Source organism: Phoenix dactylifera, chromosome 2 (assembly GCF_009389715.1).
Source record: "Phoenix dactylifera cultivar Barhee BC4 chromosome 2, palm_55x_up_171113_PBpolish2nd_filt_p, whole genome shotgun sequence".
Classification (NCBI taxonomy): domain Eukaryota; kingdom Viridiplantae; phylum Streptophyta; class Magnoliopsida; order Arecales; family Arecaceae; genus Phoenix; species Phoenix dactylifera.
Genome location: NC_052393.1, coordinates 14,721,539 through 14,741,499, shown reverse-complemented (window position 1 = coordinate 14,741,499; position 19,961 = coordinate 14,721,539). Strand labels below are relative to the sequence as shown.

The 19,961-nt window shown below is 37.6% G+C and overlaps 1 protein-coding gene across 2 annotated transcripts in view; it reads left to right on the top strand.

Annotated features, from left to right (window-relative positions):
- Positions 1-18,248: 18,248 nt before the first annotated feature.
- Positions 18,249-19,961, top strand: part of LOC103722142 (CLIP-associated protein-like) — a 32,393-nt gene continuing 30,680 nt past the window's right edge. The window contains exons 1-2 of one of the 2 annotated variants that reach the window (XM_039123077.1): positions 18,249-18,871; positions 19,722-19,877. In XM_039123077.1, the coding sequence (XP_038979005.1) occupies positions 18,539-18,871; positions 19,722-19,877 (489 nt within the window). In that variant the 5' untranslated portion in view covers positions 18,249-18,538. The remainder of the gene's footprint in view (positions 18,872-19,721; positions 19,878-19,961) is intronic. The other variant, XM_008812586.4, reaches the window with a different exon arrangement.

Here is a 19,961-nt window from a genome sequence, read left to right as displayed (position 1 = left end):
GCCAAAGCAATGAATGTTCTTTATTGTGCCTTGGATCCTAATGAATTCAATAGAATCTCTACTTGTAATTCTACAAAAGAGATATGGGATAGACTTGAAGTGACCCACGAGGGTATAAATCAAGTCAGAGAATCTAAAATTAACATGCGAGTATACAAATATGAACTATTTAAAATGGAGTCTAATGAAACCATTTCTTGCATGTTCACAAGATTTACTGATATTGTCAACAGCTTAAAAAGTCTTGGCAAAAGTTATACTAACCGTGATCTTGTTAGAAAAATTCTTCGCTCTTTACCAAGGTCATGGGAAACCAAGGTCATGGCAATCCAAGAAGCAAAAGACTTGAACAAGCTGCCACTCGAGGAGCTTCTTGGATCACTAATGACACATGAGCTTATAATGAAACAACATAGCGAAAAAAAATCCTCCCATAAGAAAAAGGTAATTGCCCTCAAGTCTACTTCCTCTAACAAAGATCTTTTTTGTAGTAGCAGCAGTGAAGAAGAAGACAATGAGGAAGATGAAGAAGAAGCTCTTCTTGTGCGAAAATTCAGAAGATTCATCAATAGAAAGAAGCCCTTCCATAAGAAGAGAGTTTCCTCGAGTTCCTTCTACAAGGATAAAGGTAAGGAAAAGAAAAGTGAAGGAACCGAATGCTATGAATGCAAGAAGTCCGGTCATTTCAGAGCCGACTGCTCCTTGCTGAAGAAGGACAATAAGTACAAGAAGAAGAAAGCTCTTGTCACCATCTGGACTGACTCCAATAAATCATCATCATCATCGGAAGAGGAACAAGAGAAAAAGGCCAATTTCCACTTTATTGCAAACGGAAATGAGGTAATATCTGAAACACATTTAGATTTTACCTTTGAAGAATTGTATGATGCCTTTAATGAACTAATGGATGAATATAGGTCAATAAACCTTAAAAACAAAGAATTGAAGCTGACTAATCAATCCTACATTCATAAAAATAATAAATTAATTAAGGATAAGGACTCTATCGTTAAAGAAAACTTAGAACTTAAAACAAGCAACCAATTGCTAACTCAAAAAACTGATACCTTAATTAAAGATAAAGAAATACTAACTAAGAAAATTTTAAAACTTAAAAACAGTAATCAAACTCTAAAAGATAACTTTACAAAAGATTTAAACTTACTAAAAACAAAAAAACTGAACTTAACAAAAGACCTTGAAAAATATAAACCTATTGTTGAGAAATTTACCTATAGCTCTGAAAAACTTGATATGATCCTTAATAGTCAAAGATCTGTATTTAATAGAGTCGGGTTAGGGTACAAGCCCAAGAACAAACAAAAATTTATCAAAAACTTCTTTGTAAAAGCTGGTGAAAGTAAAACTAAAAATGTAACTTGTTTTTGTTGTGGTAGAGTAGGACATAAAGCTAATATATGTAACCATAGAAAAACAGAAGCTAAAAGAATGATTAAAAAGATTTGAATTCCAAAAGGAACCAACATAACTAACCTTAAAGGATCCAAGAAAACTTGGGTACCTAAGATTGTATGATTTCTTTGTGTAGGAGTGTCTTGCAGCCAAACTCAATAAACACTGTTGGTACTTGGATAGTAGCTGCTCAAGACAGATGACAGGTGACAAAGAGCAATTCTTCACCCTAGAGTCTAAAAAAGAAGGTGCGGTGACTTTTGGAGACAATAACCAAGGTCACATCATTGGTATCGGTAAAATACAAATCACACCTTCAACCTTTGTTGATAATGTTCAGTTTGTAGATGGTCTTAAGCATAACTTACTTAGCGTTAGTCAATTATGTGATAGAGGTTTTGATGTTCTGTTTAAGCCATCTTTATGCATCATAACCAACTCAATTGACAATAGCTTAGTGTTCAAAGGACTAAGACGTGGCAATGTTTATGTAGTAGATTTTGAAGATCTTGCCAAAAATAGCCGCTGCTTAGTAGCTAGTGATACTAAGGTCAATGATGCAAGTTGGTTATGGCACCGTAAATTAGGTCATGCAAGTATGGATACACTATCTAAATTAATTAAAAGAGATTCTGTGATTGGTTTGCCAAAGCTAAAATTTGAGAAAAATAAAATTTGTAGAGCGTGTCAATTTGGCAAATAATCTAGAAGTTCTTTTAAATCTATAAATTGTGTCTCTACTACCAGACCCCTTGAGCTACTTCACATGGATCTTTTTGGACCAACTAGGACTACAAGCCTTGGTGGAAACAAGTATGGTCTTGTCATTGTAGATGATTTTTCTAAATACATATGGGTCATGTTTTTAGCTCATAAAGATGAAGCATTTTCAGTATTTAAGAAATTCCATAAGAAAGTGATTAATGCAAGAAATGCTTCAGTTATAGCTATTAGGAGTGATCATGGAACGGAATTTCAAAATCATCTATTTGAAAAATTTTGTAGTAAAAAGGGGATAACTCATAATTTTTCTGCACCTAGGACTCCACAACAAAATGGAGTGGTTGAAAGAAAGAATAGAACCCTAGAGGAAATGGCTAGGACTATGCTATATGAAAGTGATCTCCCAAAGTATTTTTGGGGTGAAGCTATTAACACATCATGTTATATACTAAATAGAGTTTTATTGAGACCTATTATAAAGAAAACACCTTATGAACTTTGGAGAGATAGAAAGCCCAAAGTAAACTATTTTCATATTTTTGGTTGTAGGTGTTTTATTCATAATAATGGCAAAGACAACTTAGAAAAATTTGATTCCAAAAGGTATCTTTTTGGGATACTCTACATCAAGTAGGGCATATAGAGTCTTCAACAAAAAAATTCTTGTTATTGAAGAATCTATTCGCCACCAAGGTGGTAGCCCAGTTGGAACGGGGCGTTTACTTCCAACCAAGTGGTTCTAGGTTCGAAACGCGCGGGCGTCGATTAAATTTGGGGACCGAATGCTCCACGCCTGGACACGGGGTCTGGAAGTGCTACTGGTCGGCTGGTAGCCTGGGTGGTGCCAGGTGTGACGTACTCACACGGAGGGTCGGGTCGGGTAACCGAGCCGGCTCACGGGTGGGGAGGGTATAAGTAAAATAGGTCGGCGTGCCCAACACACGACCCGGTTTGCCCGCATCGAACATTCTCCTGGCGGGGTGGGGGGCCCAGTGGGGGCTGCTACGCGGGGTTGGGCTTGTCCCTTCCTCCCCCCTTCTCCTTTTTTTTAGCCAAAAAAAAAAAAGAATCTATTCATGTTGTTTTTGATAAGACTAATGATGCATCTTCTAGCAAGAGAGTAGCGTTTGATGATGATACAGGGATACTTGAGGAAAAGATGGATGACATGACTTTACAAGAGGATGAACCGAAGCAAATTGAAGAGACTTCAACAAGCCAAGAGGTAATTGCTGAACATGGGCTTACAAAGGCTTGGAGGTATGCTCACGGTCATCCTAAAGAGTTAATCTTAGATGATCCATCTTAATCTGTTAGAACTAGAGCATGTCTTAGAAACTTGAATAATCATCTTGCATTTGTTTTACATTTAGAACCCAAAAACATTGAAGAAGCTGAAAATGATGCAAATTGGATAAATGCTATGCAAGAGGAACTAAACCAATTTACAAGAAATGAAGTATGGAACTTAATAGAAAGACCTTCTGAATACTCAATAATTGAAACTAAATGGATGTACAAAAATAAACTTGATGAAAATGGAGTTGTGGTTAGGAACAAAGCTATACTAGTAGCAAAGGGCTATAATCAAGAAGAAGGTATAGATTTTGATGAGACCTTTGCTCCCGTGGCTAGACTTGAAGCAATAAGATTGTTACTAGAATTTGCATATTTTAAAGATTTCAAATTATTTCAAATGGATGTAAAAAGTGCCTTCTTGAATGGGTATATTAATGAGGAGGTTTATGTAGAACAACCTCCTGGTTTTGAAAATCATCAATACCCCAATCATGTTTACAAACTAAATAAAGCACTTTATGGTCTAAAACAAGCTCCTAGAGCATGGTATGAAAGGCTTAGCAAATTTCTATTAGACCATGAATTTTCTAGAGGGAATGTTGATACAACCTTGTTTTTGAAAAAGAAAAACAAAGATATGTTAGTAGTGCAGATTTATGTAGATGATATTATTTTCGGTGCTACTAACAATCGTCTTTGCAAAGAGTTTACTGAATTAATGCAGAATGAATTTGAGATGAGCATGATGGAAGAGCTGAACTACTTTCTCGGACTTCAAATCAAATAATCTAAGGAAGAAATTTTCATCAATCAAGCTAAATACATCAAGAAAATGCTAAAGAAGTTTGATTTGAATGGAAACAAGTCAATTGGCACTCCCATGAGCTCATCATGCAGACTAGACAAAGATAAATCAGGTAAGTCAGTAGATCAAAAGCTGTATAGAGGTATGATCGGATCATTATTATATCTTATAGCAAGTAGACCTGATATCATGTTTAGTGTATGCATGTGTGCTAGATATCAATTTAATGCTAAGGAATCACACCTAATTGCAGTTAAGAGAATTTTTAAATATCTAATAGGAACAAAAAACATAGGTCTATGGTACTCTAAAGAATCAAGCATAAACTTAATAGGATACACTGATTCGACTTCGCTGGTTGTAAACTTGATAGAAAAGGCACCAGCGGGTCATATCAATTTTTAGGAGAAAACTTGATCTCATGATTTAGCAAGAAACAAAACTCGGTTGCACTATCTACGGCAGAAGCCGAATATATTACTGCCGGAAGTTGTTGTGCTCAAATTTTATGGATCAAGCAACAACTTGAAAATTATGACATTAAACAAGATAAGTTTCCATAAATTGTGATAATACAAGTGCCATAAATCTAACTAAAAATCCAATTCAGCACTCAAGAACTAAACATATTGAGATAAGACATCACTTCATAAGAGATCATTTGTTAAATGGTGATGTGATGCTTGAATTTGTTTGTACTGATGATCAACTGGCTGATATCATCACAAAACCCTTGAGTGAAGATCGATTTTGTATTCTTAGAAGAGGATTAGGAGTGATTGATCCATTCCCGTGATACTTTTCTCTAATTCATTGATTTTGATGATTAGCTTATGTTGGATATAGAATTTCACGTCTGTGATTATCAAATCATTCCTTAAGTTCTAAAGATTTCCATATCTCTCTCTTTTGGCACGGAATGAGCTGAGATTTTGAGTATGTGCCAGAGTTCGAGTCGACTCGAATGAATTTAAGAGTCGACTCGTGGGCGAGTCGACTCGCGCATTCAGGAGTTGACTCGAGGTCGACCCACGAGTCGACTCGCGCATTCAGAAGTCGACTCGAGGTCGAGTCGACTCGCGCTTTACTGGAGTCGACTCAAGGTCGGAAATCTGTCTTTTAACCTTAATCAAAATGATTTTTTCCAAACTTCCTTTTCGGCTGCCACTATTCAAAAATCCTAGAGTCGTCTCCTACCTCATCTCCGACCCCTTTCTTCATCCTTTCCCTAGTGTTTCCTCCTTTTTCCCGTCTTTCCTTCCGTGATTAGGTCAAAAATGTTTAGGAAAGTCGTCGTCCCGAGCCGGTCCAAGGCGCGGAACGAACCTGTGAGGCCACCACCTTCGGTTCCTTCTCCGCCTAGATTGATTCCCTCATGTCCGTGCGCCAGGAGGGTTGTCTCTACCGGGAGGAAGGTCAACTTCGACTTCCTCTCCCGAAAAGGGTTCACATTAGGGCATCACCTTAGAACCCAAGGCCTAGATTACTTATGTTCCCTTGACTTCCCTACATACCCAGGGCTAGTTAGGAAATTCTATGGAACCATCACATGGGGTGGCGGTGGTATTCAAGGGACTGCAGCAAATATCCCTATTTTTATTTTGGAGGATCTCATTGCTCGAGTCCTCCACCTCTCCTGAGAGGGGATTGCTCCCATACATCCCACTGATAGGACTGAGGCCCTTACGGCCATCCTAGGGAGACCACCTCAATCCTCCATAGAGGAGGTGTTTGCAAATCAGCTTTCAGCTGAAATGCGACTCCTCCTGAGTATCATTTCTAGGACCCTCTTTCCTAAGACCGGTAGGTTTGATTTCATTTCTGAAAAAGACCTAGCCTTGATGTTCTACATTCTACATGACATTCCTCTCAACTTCCCAAAACTTATCTACAGCTACATTTGTGAACCCCTAGACAAGCCTAGGTTGAGTCTCCCCTATGGCATGCTCTTCACACTCATCTTTAGGGAGTTAGAAGTTCCTATCCCTGAGGGGGAACCCTCTCGCTCACTCAGATATACAGATCATATGGGTGAGGGGACTCTCCACCGGATGGATTTCCACAAAGTGGAGGGTGCTTGGGTTAGGAAGTCATCCACATCCATACCATCTGACCCCACTACTCATCACTCACCTATCTCTGACCATGATCAGGACCACTCCACAGATCCTTCCATCTTTCCATCCACAGCTGGTCCCTCATTCACTGCCGAGCCCTCGACCTCTGCGGGACCTTCCACGGTGCCACCACCTCAGCAGCCACTAGAGATCAGGATTAGTCCTGAGCATCTTCGAGAGTTGAGGGATGACATAGTGAGGGAACTCAGAGGTACCTCCAGTGCACCCTCCACTGACCTCACTCCCTCCACAGCAGCAGTATCCATGATGGTAGCTGAAGTAAAGGAGGAGCTGTCAAGTCTGAGGAGTCTAGTTCAGGGTTAGTACTTGAGCCTTACAGCTATTAAGGAAGACACGAAGCAAATGCAAGATACTATTAGATCAGAGCTGCTAAGGCAAAGTCAAGGTGCAGAAAGGCTTGCAAATGTATTGATAGATAAGCTGGATGCAATCAATGAGAATGTAACCCAACTGACCCAGACACAAGCTATGGCGACTTCAGAGATTATTGCACAACTAGGGAATGTGTCTGAAGGAATGAGTTTAGTTTTGCAGGCTCAGCGGCGAAGTATGGGAGCCTCATCCTCTTTCACCAGACGTCCTTAGTTGTACTTTTGTTTTATTATCATGTAAAGTCCTTTTGGACTTTCAAACACTGTACTCAAATTTTGTAATTCATACAATGAATTGAAGTTATTTTCAAAAAAAAAACTTGAGTATTGTGCCTTGTTATGTCTTTCTATGTTATGTGTTTTTTGCTATGATGACAAAAAGGGGGAGAAAAATAAGATATTTGCAAGTAAAGGAATCTAAACAAGAACATCTTTTAAGCAAAAAGAAAACCAAATGTGTTTTGCTCTCAGTGAAGAAAATAAGATATAATTGCAAGTAAACCAAATGTGATTTGTCCTTAGTGGATTATATACCTCGAGGTTCATTATTCCTCTGTTGGGGCTCCTCAAGAAGTAATCTCCAGAATCTATTCAAGGAATATTCGGAGATTAGTTGAATCATATTAAAGAACAAATTGTCAGATTCTCCCTTCTCTAATTAAAAGAAATTTAAAAAAAAACTTGAACAAAGTTCAAACAAAATAGAATGCAAATATTGAGGGGGAAAATCTGAAATTCTAAGAAAGCAAATTCATTAAAGACATATAAGCCAAATAATTGATTGCATGATTTGAAGGCTTATATAATTCCAAATGAAAGGGGAAGCTTTAATTTCAAAGTATACTGACTCATACCTTTCAATTTTGGATACACTAAATGACTAGACATTTAAATTCATTTCGATACTTTACTACAATTTACTTCTTGATTGAGCAATTCACTTTACAAATACTCAATATTTTGTCATCATCAAAAAGGGGAAGATTGTGGAGTGATTGAGTAAACCCCTATTTGATTTTGATGAGCTCAAAGCATTTGAGTATATTTTATGTTGTACTAATGAATTCAATCTAGTGTTTCCGGCAAATATGTGTGAATTTCTAGTTAAGTGCCTCAAACTCTGGTTCAAAGTAATTTGGATTAGTATTGAACTCAAGTTGAACCAAAGTCGGAATTCCGAGTCGACTCCGGAGGATTACGAGTCGACTCCGAGTGGTTTAAAGGTTCTGGCACAAGCCCGAGTCGACTCCGACTGAGAACAGACAGAAAGAAGAGTTTCAGACCCTGTCAGCGAGTCGACTCTAAAAGGTTTCAAGTCGACTCCGATGCTTGCCGAGTCGACTTTTGACGGTTACGAGTCGACTCCAAAGGGTAATAGACAGAAAGACAGAACGATGAATTTTAGACCCTGTTACCGAGTCGACTCCAGAAGGTTACGAGTCGACTCCGACGTTTGACGAGTCGACTCCTAGTTGTGTCCGAGTCGACTCCCAGAGGAAAGCAGTCTGAAAGGCAGAGAACCAATCTCAGAAATCTTGTGAACGAGTCGACTCCAAGAGTTCCAGAGTCGACCCCCAAGTCAGCCGAGTCGACTCCAACAAAGCGCGAGTTGACTCCAAGGCAGATCAGTTCAATAGACAGAGAATCGGTTTTTCGGACTCTGAGAACGAGTCGTTTTCTGAAGATCTCGAGTCGTCTCTCAAGACAGCCGAGTCGACTCCAAGAAAATTCGAGTCGACTCGAGGAAGAAAAATAGAAAGATGGATTTCTGAAACCCTGAGAACGAATCGACTCCTAAGTGCCCGAGTCATCTCCAGATGTTGGCGAGTCGACATGAGGTTTGGTCCGAGTCGACTCCAGGACGGGACAAGCACTTTAATTCAAATTCTGAACAACGGGCGAGTTGACTCCAGTAAAGCATGAGTCGACTCCAGCAACAGCCGAGTCGACTCCAAATCGCATGAGTCGACTCCGATCCCAACGGATACATTGTCAGAATGTGCAGACGAGACAGAATGGCTCCAAATCACTCTCTAACGGCTAGTTTTCGAATGGAACCACTTAAATAGCCAGAGTGAACAGTAGTAGACAAGAAGAGAGCTATTTTATCTGAGCATTAAAGCATTTCAACTATCAAGAGCTTCTTAAGAGTAAATACAAGCAAAAAGAAGGAAGTGGTGCATTCAACTCAATCTGAGAAGTACTTCCTTCGCATTCAAGGCTCTACTACTGTCCTCCAATATTCAGTGCTTTCAAGAGGAGACTCAGAAATTGAGAAGCCCCTACTTTCCTATCTAAAATTTGTTTGAGGGCTTCTAGCTTTACTTTGTTTATATTGTTCTCACATCTGCTTTTTAGAAGCTTTCTTTGTGAACTCCCAAACTTTGTTTTTCTAACTTGATTCAATCAGGGGATTGAATCAAGGTTTGTAAGGTTTGTTGGTGAGCCAAAGATAAAACCAACGGTATAAGGTTGTGGTTGGTGAATCGGAAAAAACCAACTGGGTTTGATTGTGAACTCGAAAAAACAATCGGATAGTTCTAGTCGGTGAGCCAGTGAAAACCGACCGAGTTCGTTGTGATCTTGTGAAAACAACAAGTTGGGTTGTGAGCTTGTAAAACAACCGGCTGTAATCCTAGGGATTATAGTGAACACTCAAGTGCGGCTTGGGAAGTGGACGTAGGAGCAAGAGTTGGCTTCGAACCACTATAAACTTTTCTGTGTTTGTATTGGTTGTTGTCTCTTTCTCTCTCTTCACTCACTGCATCTAGTAAACTAACTAATTTGCTTGCAATAGATTTAGTTAATTACTCATTATATTTTTAATTGGTCAAGATTTAATTAAAACCCAATTCACCCCCCCCCCCCCCCCCCCCGGGGTTGTCTCCTTGGGCAACATTAAGTGACTAGGATTTATTAGATAACTTCATTTTATGATTGTTAATAATTATCCTAGAAGCAAGAACCCTTTACATATCAATCTTTTTTGTTGCTATTTTAGATAGTGTGACTTGAGGCTTCTGAGTGTGTTTGCCCTTAATGGAATTATATAGCTTTGGGAAGCCAGAGTGAAGCTGAGGAGGGGTTAAAACATCTGAAATCACACTCCCTATCCAAAGGCTCCACTGCAAGGCCGGGTTGTTGGGTTCGAAATTTTTAGGCTTCTATTTGGGTAAGAGCTGTGAATTCTTCTTGGCTCAACCTTCCATACTGAAATTCTTTTCCGACTTTATTTGGCTTTTAAAGTACCCACAACCCATTATATATCTGCATACTAAACTAATTCTAGAGAAGTTTTATTTCTTTAGTAGACAATTTTTAGTTCATTACAACAAAACTATTTTTAACAATGAAAAATCTTTCACTAAAATCCACAAATTCCATGCCTAATATACTTAATGGCGGTTACACTATCTTCTATTACTAAAAGTATGAGCAATAGATTAGCGATATTTTATATTACCATTATTAAATATTATAATCGAAATTAGAAACAACACTTTTAGCGATACTTGGTCAGACTTCTAGTAATGGTTTTGATTGCCGCTATCACTTATTTTTAAAAAAGTTGACCTAAGTATATTAAGCTCAAATGCGGCTTATGTCTTTGTCTACTTGTTGACTAGTCTCAGCTTGCACAATGGATCCTTCATTTTCTGGGTCCTTTTTTTCGAGACAGGAATGAGGAACTTGGGCATCCTTTTATGATGGTCCATGTAATAAGTAAGGTTATTTTCTAGTTCTAAGCCTTAATCTAAAGAGCAAAATTTACATGCCAACTCTAATGAAGTGAACGTCAAAGATTCAAAAGGATAAAATGTTGACTCAAGTTTGCATGAACTAGCATTGGGGGGCTGGACATCCTGAACAATGTAAAGATCATGTATGACCTAACTCGACCTGACTGATTAAATTGTAAGGCCCTATTTGGAGGAGCTGTTGGCAGTAGAGCTTTTGAAAGTAGGACTTTTGGAAGTAGTGTTTTTATAAAAAATCGTTTGCTGTTTGGTAACTATACTTCTAAAGTGCTGTTGCACTTTAACATGTGTTTGGTAAACAAACTGAAAAAGTACTTTTGGTATGACAAAATGACCATAAAAGACATTGCATAATATTATACAACAGAGTATAATAAAATATAATATGTATTAATACATAAATATATGATATAGTATAATATTACTATAATATAATATAATATTATTATAATATAGTAATATAATATTATATACTATAGCATAATAATTTAATATAATATTAAATTATTTAACATAACATATCAATGTATTATGATATAATGTAATATAATATTATATTTATAGTATAAAATAATAATAAAGGTATAAAATATTATAATTATTAGCATAAATTAATTTCTCGTAATATAAAATAATATTAAATTATTTAATATAACATATCAATGTGTTATGATATAATATAATATAATATAATATTTGTAGTATAATACAATAATAAAAGTATAAAAGATTATAATTATTAGTGTAAATTAATTTTTCATTCTCCTGATGACCATTTATCTCTATAACAAATTTTCTAGCAGATTTCTAGGATTATAAAGGAACATTTTGTGTAATTGTTATATTTTATTATGAATATTTTGGTAAAAAACAGCTTTCCGACCAGGCCTAAAAGTACTTTTTCGAAAGCTTCAAAATAGAGCTTCTTCCAAAAAGCTATTGTTAGCTTTCTGAAAAAGCTAAAACAATTTTTCAAATTTTTTTCCAAACATTCCTATTTCATCTAAAAGTGCTTTTGGAAGGTCAGAAAATATTCTTTGGCCCTCCAAAAGCTCTCCCAAACAGGGCCTTAAAGGAGCTGTTGGCAGTAGAGCTTTTATAAAAAATTATTTTCTGTTTGGTAACTACATTTCTAAAGTGCTGTAGCATTTTAATATATGTTTGGTAAACAAACTGAGAAAGTATTTTTGTAGGACAAAATTACCATAAAAGATATTGTATAGTATTATACAACAAAGCATAATAAAATGTAACATATATCAATACATAAATATATGATATAGTATAATATTACTGTAATGTAACATAATATTGTTATAATATAGTAATATAACATTGTATACTATAACATAATAATTTTATATAATATTAAATTATTTAACATAACATATCAATATATTATAATATAATATAATATAATATTATATTTATAGTATAGTATTATAATAAAGGTACAAAATATTATAATTATTAGCATACATTAATTGTCCATAATATAACATAATATTAAATTATTTACCATAACATATTAATGTATTATGATATAATGTAATATTATATTATATTTATAGTATAAAATATTATAATTATTAGCATAAATTAAATTTTCATAATATAACATAATGTTAAATTATTTAACATAACATATTAATGTATTATGATATAATGTGATATGATATTATATTTATAATATAATACAATAATAAAGGTGTAAAATATTATGATTATTAACATAAATTAATTTTTCATAATATAACATAATATTAAATTATTTAACAAAACATATTAATGTATTATAATATAATATAATATTTATAGTATAATACAATAATAAAGGTATAAAATATTATAATTATTAGTATAAATTAATTTTTCATCCTTCTGATAATCATTTATCTTTCTAACAAATTGTCTCGCTAGGTGATAAAATTGATTAAACAATTACTAAATTTTTAGATGAGAATCACAAAGATGAGAAACTGTTTAGCATGTCCTATGTACACAGTTTAATAAGGCTTTGAAAATACTTCATATAGCCTGGTATACAGTTAAGTCTTTCTGGCACACACTTAAGCTTGGTTCATAGTTAAATAAGGATTGAAATGCAGTGAATCTAGCCTGGTACACACATTATATATCTTGGCATACAGTTGATCAAGGCTTGCACATAGTTAATATCCTACCTAAACTTTACCTTGTTCATACTTTTTTATATTGTTGATGTGCTAGGAAGAAAAATACCAAAAACAACATTCATGTTTGTTCAAATACAAAATAAAACAACTAGCTCCTCAACAATTTCATAAAAAAAAAGTCAACGAGCTATAAGTTGAGAAGCAATGTGATCATGCAGAATATCTATCTCACGGTTACCTAATATTTAGCTTTACTCTATACTTAGTTCTTCTTGCGATTCATTATTCTCTAAACAATCAGAAGGAAGTAAATCCTCATTATCATCATAAGGCTGACACTCTAAATCTTTAATTGCATGATTTCTAATAAAATTATGAATATCCATGGAAGCCACCACAATTTGGACTTGTTTATGATAAGGAAAGAGAGAACTCTCTCTCTATAATAGAGAGAAATCCTCTCATGCCAAAGAGAAAACTGTCTCTTTCTGTAATAGAGAGAGATCTTGCACTCCACCGTGGACTGCGAGATCAGTAAGGGAAGGATTGGTGGACCATGGTGCCGCAGTCCACCAATCCTCACAGTCCCCACTTGAGCCTGGACTGCGATGTTGCGTTCCACGCTCAAAGAAGGACCGCGGTGTCACAGTCCCCGCTTGAGCCTCGATCCCGATGTCGTGGTCCATATGCTCTTCTTCATGGTCCATGCTTGAGGAGAACCTCAGCGTGGACCGCGAAGTCGATGAGAAAAAAAAATGGATTTCGGAATGAATGGAGAAAGAAATTAAAAAAAATTTCTCCTAAACCGTGATTCAAAAAATGCATACAAAAATAGAAAACAAGAGTACCTTTTCTTGCACAAAAGAAAGTCAGATCCACGGCTAGGGTTCTTTGTTAGGGCTCCAGCATATTTTTAGGTTTATAAAGGGACAAAGTATGTAATTGTTATATTTTATTATGAATATTTTGGTAAAAAAAATAGCTTTTCGATAAAGCTCAAAATAGCTTTTTCGGAAAGCTCCAAAGTGGAGCTTCTTCCAAAAGACTGTTTTTAGATTTCTGAAAAAGCTAAAACAACTTTCCAAAATTTTTACCAAATATCCTTTTTCATCCAAAAGTAATTTTGGAGAGCCAGAAAATGTTTTTTGGCCCTCCAAAAGCTCCCCCAAATGGAGCCTATATCCCTTTAATCAACCATACTTCCCAAATTATTATTGGGTTTAACCTAAGTCTAGGTCCAAATTATTGACCCTAATCAAAGATGGCCATTACTTGATTCTAATGCAACGTATTTGCCAACAATGGTAGCATTATTGTTGTGAGCCGTCGATGTACAAAAAAAAAAAAATGGTAGCATCATTGTTGTTCGAGATAAGTTTGTTGCATGGAACAATGCAGGCAAATACTTGTTCAATATCAAGCAAGGTGTCTTGTGGTATGATTTGGTCTTATGCACGAACATCTTAACATCTCAAGATGGCCTTTTCATAATAATAAATATTCTATGAACGAGAACTTAGTGATCCTGCCACAGCTCTACTCTTGGATATTTTTAGTAGTCACCACAGCATTAGAACAAACCATAGGCTAAAAAATCTCAAAACTAATTTAAATCATTTTCATTATAATTTTCTAATGATTGCTTATCATATTTAGAAGTCACACTGTATAAACGTGAAACAATGCCATCATGCAACCATTCTGTCGTTCTCATTTATCGTGATAGTTGTATTAGAATCACCACAAAAGAAAAAAAAAGCATACATCTTAGAAATGTTATTGGGTTGTCCGGACTGTTCTAATGTCAACAATTATAACCAAAAAAATAACTAAAGCAAGGTAGAATAGTAAAACTTAGTGTAACAACCTAGAACCTCATCCAAAAAGTCTAGCCAGAAGGTATTATTTGGATTCCTTGATCCTGTATAAGTACCCAAGATCTATCCAGCGAATAACCGATATGGAACTAAACACATGCCCGCACGGGTCCTCACATACTCCTCCCGTTTAAGCTCTAACGTCCTCATCAGACTAAAGGTTCAAATTCATTCAAATCTAATTACAAACATCACGATCGACCCATGGTCAGCTCCAATAGAACCGTGTTGCAGTGTCTCCTAATCCACATAGGTATAGGTTAGTTCTGTTCTGATACCATTTGTAACAACTCAGAACCTTGCCCAAAAAAGCTAGCTGGAAGTATTATTTGAGTTCCTTGATTCTGTATAAGTACCCAAGATCTACCTAACGAATAATCGATGTATTTTGGTAAAAAAATAGCTTTCCGACACAGCTCACAATAGCTTTTTCGAAAAACTCCAAGATGGAGCTTCTCTCAAAAAGCTGTTTTAGCTTTCTCAGCTTCTCTTAAAAAGCTGTTTTAGCTTTCTGTTCGAAATTTTTACCAAACACTCTTTTTCATCCAAAAGTACTTTTGGAGGGCCAAAAAGTGCTTTTTGGCTCTCAAAAGCTCCCCCAACGGCGCCTAAGTCCCTTTAATCAACCATACTTCCCAAATTTTTATTGCGTTTAACCTAAGTCTAGGTCCACATTATTGCCCCTAATCAAGGATGTCCATTACTTGATTCTAATGCAACATATTTGCCAACAATGGTAGCATCATTATTGTGAGCCCCCGATGTACCAAAAAAAAAATGGTAGCATCATTGTTGATCGAGATAAGTTTGCTGCATGGAACAATGCAGGCAAATACTTGTTCAGAACCTTGGAACTTAGGTTTCTTATCATTTTTGAGATAAGGCTTCTTGGACTTTGAACGAGACCCACCTGGTTTGCTGACTATTACATTTGCTTTAGAAGTCATTTTTTTGGCCAATTGTTCTCGGTCTCTGACTCGATTTTGTTCTTCAATTCTAATATGAACAATAACATCTTCAAGACTCATGTGTTTTCTTTTGTGCTTCATGCTGTTTTTATAATTTTTCCAAGACTCAGGTAATTTTTCAATCAGACAGCCAGCTAGGAAAATTTCTTGAAGTATTATGTCTTCATTTTTAAGATCAGTGACCAGCCTATAAAAATCATGGATTTGGGATGACACATCCCTATCCTCAAACTTTTGAAAGTGCAGCAAATTTCCTATAGCATATTTCTATACTCCGGTATCTTCTAATAGATATTTTTTATTTATATTCTCCCAAATTTCTGCAGCTTCTTTATATGAACAGTAGACATCAAAAAGTTTATTGGACAGTGTACTCAGAATTATGTGCCTACAAATTTTATTTCTATGTTCCCACTCTTTGAATTTAGTGTCAAAATCTTCAGACCCTTCTATTGGTTTTGACTGATTTAAATACCGAGCAAAATTAAGCATATCCAATGCAGAATAAACATGTTCTTTCCATCTCTTAAGATACATACAATTGAAACTTTCAATTTTAGAAGTATCAGAAATTGATCTAGCAGTAATCATAGCAAATCCATGTCGATCTATTCTTAAGATTGTTGCAAAAATAATAGATGGAAAGAAGGAAGAACTTATCAGTTGAGGCGTGATTTCACTGTCCTTAAGCATAGATCGCGCCCCTCGGAGAATGAATCTCGGTGTAGCAGGTAACGGCAGCCTATCCTCCAGGATACAACAACTGGATTACTCCAAGCGTACACTCGCAGATGCAGTGACTCTATTGAACAACCCAGTACCGCTCAGGAAGACAGAACAGTGAAGAGAGTATCCTCTCGGGAACACAGAAAATAGAGAGAGACTCTCGGGAATACAGAAAAATAGAGAGAGAATGAAGATAAGATTTAGAAGCCAGACTCAAACCCACCTCCCGCACCGGTGCAGGGGGGTCCCCCTGCGCACGATGATCGAGCGGGACGCGCCTGGTTAAACGTTTCCGGATCGAATTCACCAATTTTGCCTTGGACCTCCATTAGGTAATGGCGGCCTATCCTCCAGGATACAACAACTGGATCACTCCAAGCGTACACTCGCAGATGCAGTGACTCTATCGAGCGCGACGCGCCCGGTTAAACATTTTCGGATCAAATTCACCAATTTTGCCTTGGACCTCCATTGGGTAATGACAGCCTATCCTCCAGGATACAACAACTGGATCACTCCAAGCGTACACTCGCAGATGTAGTGACTCTATCGAACAGTCCAGTACCGTTTAGGAAGACAGAACAGTAAAGAGAGTATCCTCTTGGGAACAGAAAACAGAGAGAGACTCTCGAGAATACAGAAAAATAGAGAGAGAATGAAGATAAGATTTAGAAGCCAGACTCAAACCCACCTCCCGCACCCGCGCAGGGGGGACCCCCCCTGCGTGCGATGATCGAGCGCGACGCGTCCGGTTGAACGTTTTCGGATTGGATTCGCCAATTTTGCCTTGGACCTCCATTGGGCTCGTGCGCGCGTGGGCTACTTACTTTCTTTGCTTCACCAAATTTAAAAGGTTGAATACTACATAAAGACCTTTTGAGTTTTATCTCTATCCAATGTGGGACTAAAGAAAGTGCATTAAACAAAGGACAAAAGACAAAGAAGGGCAAACTTGGAATTTTAAAATATTCCAACATAGGTCGGGTCCGCTCTGATACCATGTGCAATAATTCGGAACCTCGTCCAAAGAAATTAGCTGAAAGATATTATTTGGATTTTTTGATCCTATATAAGTACCCAACATCTATCTAGCGAATAATCGATGTAGGACTAAACACACGGCTGTACGGATCCTCACACTTAGATATATAGCTGGAGGTAAAAACTTGACTAGATACCTCTCACCACTATTTTAAGACTTGATCCGTCCACATTAGCAGTAAGATGTGATAATCACATCAATTGGAACAATATCAGCCATCCAATATACAGGATCTGAATTATGTTAAGCCCACTATCTTGCATGGGTCACCATTTAATGATTCCAAAGATACACAACGGCAGGATGCGTTTGCACCAACCAAATGATGGTTACCTCCCAACCAAGCTATTCTCTTTTTGCAATCCATTTCCTCTCTCCTACGCCAATCGAAAAGAACACCTGATGGACGGCTGAGATTGCTCAATGACCACACTGCGGCTGAAATATGAATACACTTACAGGTCATCAACTGCCCCGCGTGATCAATTTTAGCTTCCTTCTCCTCGCCGATAGGCCGCAGATCGCGACGCAATGGACGACAAGGACCAGAAAAAGTAACCCAATTGTTTGACCTAAGAAGTTTGAGGCTAACGTTCGCCTCGTGTTCTGCGTCGGTGAGTTATCCTTTTTTTCTCTGGTGCCAATTCGTGGGGAATTAAGGGGTTGACACGTGGAGACGGCGGAGAACGGCGGCAAGTCTTGTAAATTTAGCAAGGGTAAAATATGCTCAATCGTTTCATTCCAGAACTTTCCAGGCTGCCGTACAGAAGAAGCATGCTTCTATCCTTAAACGTCCGCATATTTATTTACTTGCGACCGCATAAATAACTCCACGCCCTGGACGCGCTGCGCGTTTCGCGTGGAAGTAACCGCAGAAGTATTCTCCACGTATACAGGTTTTTATGCGGCATATAGCCGATATAAAACCATTCATGAATCATGCATCGCGTTAAGAATTTCGGAAGCAAACCAAGAAAGAGAGTGGTACTTTAGTAAATAATCTCAATATCAATGGCAGCTTCCGAGACGGTCACTTCCCCGCTGTTCTCTCTCCGCCTATCTAGCGAGAGAATCCAAGAACCAAACTTCCACCGACTCGACCCTCGGTTTTCTCTTTCTGTTCGCTTGCTCTCTCGCTCGCGCGATCTCTCGATTTCTTGAAATTTTTTCCCAAATTTCTGCCAGATCTGATCGTGCCGGCGACTCCCAGATCCGAAGCGCTAACCCTAGGGGAGGAGGGGGGGAGGTGAAATTTTTGGGTTCTCCACTGCCGGGGGGGCGAGATGGAGGAGGCGATGGAGATGGCGCGGGCGAAGGACACGAAGGAGCGGATGGCCGGGGTGGAACGGCTCCACCAGCTTCTGGAGTCGTCGACGAAGAGCCTGTCGTCGGCGGAGGTCACGGCGCTTGTCGATTGCTGCACGGATCTTCTCAAGGACAGCAATTTCCGGGTCTCCCAGGGCGCGCTCCAGGCGCTCTCCTCTGCCGCGGTGCTCTCCGGGGAGCATTTCAAGATACATTTTAATGGGCTCGTGCCCGCCGTCGTCGAGCGGCTTGGTGATGGGAAGCAGCCCGTCCGCGACGCCGCCCGGCAGCTTCTGATCACTCTCATGGAGGTTAGGGATTTGGCGTTCTCTGAAAACCTCTCCTTTCTGCGTTTCTTGAGTTTTAGTTTCAATGTCTTAAGATTCTGTGGAAATTATTCGTGTTGGGCAGAAGAATGATTGTGAGCGGAACGAAAAAGGTGGAAGATTTGAGGAGTGAATTGGAATGTCGTGGTGGTTTTTGAATTTTAGGATGTTGAGTGGGAATTTAATGTTTCTTGGATCTGTTAATTTTCTGCCTAAACCTTGGAAAGCCCTTTTTTTTCCAATGGTAATGGGAAACATTTTCCTAGATGCATTCTAGTTAAGATGATGGATCTGTGTCTCATTCTTCTTCCCAGAGGAAATGCATATCCTTTCTTTGCTGTTTTTGAAATTTCTGATGGTACCAAAAAGGTGGTGGATTTAAGGTTTATTATTCGCATGTCTTTATTGTGGAATTTGTGTTCATTGTTTAGTGAAGCGCGGGCCCTACTGGTGTTTGAAGCATCAAGACTTCTGAATCTGCTTTTCTTCAATTCTTCTGTAAACTTATAGCGGTTATTGAGGAAGTTATGTGTAGCTTGGCATGTTAAACTCAACATTTATGTCTAAATCAAATTTCTTGCCCACTCTTCCCTCACCTAAATATTCATTATATGTATACGTTAATGCAATTTGAAACAGTTCATTTGTATGGATATCTTTTTCAACTGCAAGCTTTCTGCATAAGACAAAATTGCGTTTCCTTATATCTGACTATTATTCTTATCACTTGAGTAATTGTCTGTGTTCGCAAAGGAAGTAGTTTTCCTTTTTACTATAGCCTCTGGTAAGAGGATGATGATGAGGTGGCTAACTATTGAGGTTCATCCTAAATCAGGTCTCATCACCCACGATTATTGTTGAAAGAGCCGGAAGTTATGCTTGGATGCACAAAAGTTGGAGAGTACGGGAAGAGTTTGCACGTACAGTTACAACAGCAGTTGGTCTTTTTGCTTCTACTGAGCTCACTCTTCAGCGAGTTCTACTTCCTCCTGTATGTGTAGCTTTTACCCTTTTCTTTTTCTTTTTTTTTTTAGTTGTTTTTGCTGTTTGTGATTTATAGATGTAGACATGCAGT